Below are 3,959 nucleotides of genomic sequence, written 5' to 3'. Positions count from 1 at the left end.
TGTCCTTACTTGCCTAATTAAAAATACATAATGTTTTTAGGTTTTGATGCTGACTAATAGTTCTCATCATGATGACACTACTAATACTTCACTGTCTACACCATCGTCAAAGAGAAAAGAAGATACTTCGGATAGATCTGATCAAAACTCCACAAGCAAGAAACAATGCACTGGAACACAATCTGATGTGAAAGACAATGGTGTCATTGATTTAGACACTCCGGAGAAAAATGATCAGTCTACTGATGTTAAAGTCGATGGTGTCATTGCTGTAGACAATTCGAAGGAACATGATCAGCCTAAGTTCATACACAAACTTGATGAGGCAGGTCAAGAAGCCATCAACAAAGTAGCTGAAGCAGAACAGAAGAAAGTTCTTTTGAAGAAGATTAAGGTTGAGAAGCTCGAAGGCCAGAAGGGAGCAAAGTGAGTTGAGGGAAGACTCAACTATTTAAAATAATGTTGATCTCATGGATTGTTTTTTTTGTTTTCTTTTTCTATTAGGTTTCTTTCTTACATTTCTATCCTATTTTTTATGTTCTGTTTTTTCAAACAACATCTTATCAAACATTTTTTCCTTATGTTTAAATTTCTATGTAAGAGTTTTATTTTAGAAGGTTTTATCATTGTTGTGTAACTTATTTGATTATTTGTTCTATCCTCCTAACAATAACCATTCCAGAACCACTATTTAAGCCAAAGCTTATAATAGAACTCTTTAGTGTGGCCTAATTACATATGTTCATATCAGATTGGATCGTGGAGAAGAGACCAAGCCATAATCATATGCTTTCTCCGGTATATCTAACAAAAGACATATCTTATTTATTCTACTTTAGAAACTATCCATAATCCTAAAACCATTATAACTCAAATTAAACTATAGCATGATGACTTTAGTAAGACTTACTTATTTTAATGGCTTTTTCCAGACTGATCATTATCCAATTTGTTTTGAATGCTTTACCATAATCCTGTAAATAAATCAACAAATAGTTAATTAAAATACAATATCAGTTGAATTAGTTGTATGGTAGTTTAGATTCTTCATAAATTTGTAAATATAATTTTGTAATCTTAATAACAATAAAATATCTAAATAATATCCAAAATCTATAACAAGTTCTACAACAGTTTGCTGATAATTTATATTGAATCCGAATTCAATATTGAGTATCTTGAAGACCTAAATTTCTGGAAACTTTGATTATATGCAATCATTTGTAAATTCGGTTATTCTTTTGTATTATCATGATAATCATTCTTAATCATTATCTACCTCATATTTAAATAATAATAAATGAGATTTATCAAACAAACACATCCAAACGATTCATATTCCCATATCTAATTCTAAATATATTCTTTGAATCTATTCAGTCATATTCGTCTATATATACCTATCTTCTTCTCATATCATCACAGAAACCATCGACTCCTCTGCATGCAATGCAAAGAAACAAACGTGTATATCCCATGGAGTTAGTTCGCAGTGTGTCTGATTTGCATGTAAACTCGACAAAATGGAGGATTTATGTTAAGATTATGTGTATGTGGGAACATGATTTGGGTTCTGCTGGATCTGAAACACTCATGATATTGGCAGATGAAAAGGTATCAAGCTGGTGCTTCACTTTCTGTTTAGTTTTATCTTGCAATAAAACTATTTTTATGTTTCTCATACAAGTATTTTAAATGTTTTGGTTCTATAGGGTAGAAGAATCGATGCAAGGATTCCATCTGGGACATATCTTTGGAATTTTCGACCAGTACTGAAAGAAGGATTCTGGTTTCATCTCTCTGATTTCCAGGTTATCCAACCAGAGAATAGAATCAGATATTCACCATCTCTATTTGAAATCAGGTTTTTCTGGGAAACAGGAATGTGGCCTGTGAAACAGAGATCATGGAGTAACTTCTTTGAGTTTGTTTTCCCTATTGAAGTCCAATATGCTATGGAATCGAATAAAGAAATTGTGACTGGTAGAGATTTCTTGAAATTTTTTTTTATGTGGAATCCATATATTTTAGATTACTGATTATATTTCGTTTATATTTCCATTTTTTGAGTTTAGATGCTATTGGTGTGATTGCTGCTGTCAATACTATTCGAAGATTTCCTTATGTTTGCCCTCGGGGAGGTTCAGACAATGAGTCAAGATTTGTGGCTTTTAAGATAAAGGACAATATGTAAGTTTTTCTCTTAATATGTTTTATTATATATGTAAGATCAAAGATGTTTTATGATATTTTCAAAGCATATAAACATAATTCTATTCATGAAATATTATTTAGGGGTGGAATAATTGAGTGCATTGCTGTTGGTATGTGTTGTGATTTCTTTATGACCAACTGGTCTGCTAAGGTCGACTTGGTTACTTATAATTATGAACCAATCGTGGCTGTTCTTCGCAACTGGAGAATTACAGAGTTTGATGGTTAGTTCTAAAAAATCTTTGTTTCCTTTTGTTAATTAGACTATCTTATGTGTTTGAAATAGTTAATATTTCTAAATTATATATTTTATAATTGTTCTATAGGAAGAAATGTCTTGATGAGTGAATTTGGTTGTTCCCGTTTGTACCTTGATCCAACTTTTCATGACTTGGATATTCCACAATACGTGTAAGTGTCATTTTTACCAATTATACATTTGACTATTAATGTTACAAGGAGACACACTAATTTGGTCTATGTTATTTCACAGTCGTAGCTTCACTGATGAAGATGAACATGAAGATGATGATGACTAAGAGAATCTGATGATGGAAGTTCCCTTGATGTTTTATTTTCATTGGTTTTATCTATTTAGGTTGTTATGATTCAAATTTCGGCTTGATAATTTTTTTATTTATGTTTCAAACAATGTTATCCTACATTTGCTATCAAGTTAATCTCATGAATTGCTCTATAACATTTTAATTTCATAACTCTTTATAATCTCCTTAACTCTTTATATTCCATTGGTTTGATGTTTTCTAAATTATTATCATAAGAGCTACTAAACGACAAAGTATATAGATTTCTTTTGATTTAACAGTTCACTCAAAATCTTCTCAAAACCAATCAAAAGCCTTTTGGAAAAATGTAGGTTCCCCAATCTATAAAATATATTATTAGCTACTATCGAAATGATTTGTATTCATCTATATATAGAAATACTTCATTGGGAAGTAAAACTAATAAAATCCTATACTGTAAAACAACAGTCATCATTCAAAACCGGATTTTTGGCTTTTGATATACCCAATGTCTATCATTTCTAGCTGACATAAAACGTAAACAAAACACTTGAGTAGTTTTTTGAAAGGAATGTTATACTTATTAGTATTTGTTTAAATTATCAGAATCCAGCCTATAAAAATTTTTAACCAACTTATATTTATTTTGTTTGCTCTCTAATTCTCTTCTCTTCCATTAACAAGACAACCGTGAAGTTAAACTAAACCTAAATGTCAAACTCTTCCTATCCCATGGATTTTGTTTCTGATTTGAACAACGAGAGAATGAACTGGAAGGTTCATTTAAAGATCTTGAGTATTTGGAATCTTCATTCCACACCAAATTCGAGTATGGTTACAAGCATGATTTTGGTTGATGAGAAGGTATGTGTTACCTATGAGTTATAGTTTATTTTTAGTTTTATTTGTTTTATCACAGACTTAGTTGTGGACATCTTACAATATCACAACTCTTATAAAATCTCTTATGTAGGCAAACAAAATCGATGCTGTAATCCCAAATGGTCTCTACAGACACAATTTCAAAAAGAATCTCAAAGAAGGTGAATGGTACTTCATGTCTGATTTCAACGTTGTTCCCCAAAATCCCATTTCTAGATACTCTTGGCACCCTTTCATGATTCAATGTAAGTGGGAAACAAAAATGGTTCACATAACTCCTAGATCAATCAACAATTACATGGATTTCATTGATTATGATGAATCAATATGCTGACA

General features: G+C 30.9%; 1 protein-coding gene across 1 annotated transcript in view; it reads left to right on the top strand.

The window, feature by feature from the left end:
- LOC9298473 overlaps positions 1-518 on the top strand; it is a 2,614-nt gene extending 2,096 nt beyond the window's left edge. Inside the window, 1 exon segment of the mRNA XM_021031294.1 lies at positions 1-518. This exon segment is cut by the window's left edge and continues 221 nt beyond it. Coding sequence (XP_020886953.1) covers positions 1-430 — 430 coding nt within the window. The 3' untranslated portion in view covers positions 431-518.
- Positions 519-3,959: the final 3,441 nt, after the last annotated feature.

Source organism: Arabidopsis lyrata, assembly GCF_000004255.2.
Source record: "Arabidopsis lyrata subsp. lyrata unplaced genomic scaffold ARALYscaffold_564, whole genome shotgun sequence".
Classification (NCBI taxonomy): Eukaryota; Viridiplantae; Streptophyta; class Magnoliopsida; order Brassicales; family Brassicaceae; genus Arabidopsis; species Arabidopsis lyrata.
Note: the sequence above shows the minus strand (reverse complement) of the source record. Positions and strands in the feature narration are given on the sequence as shown.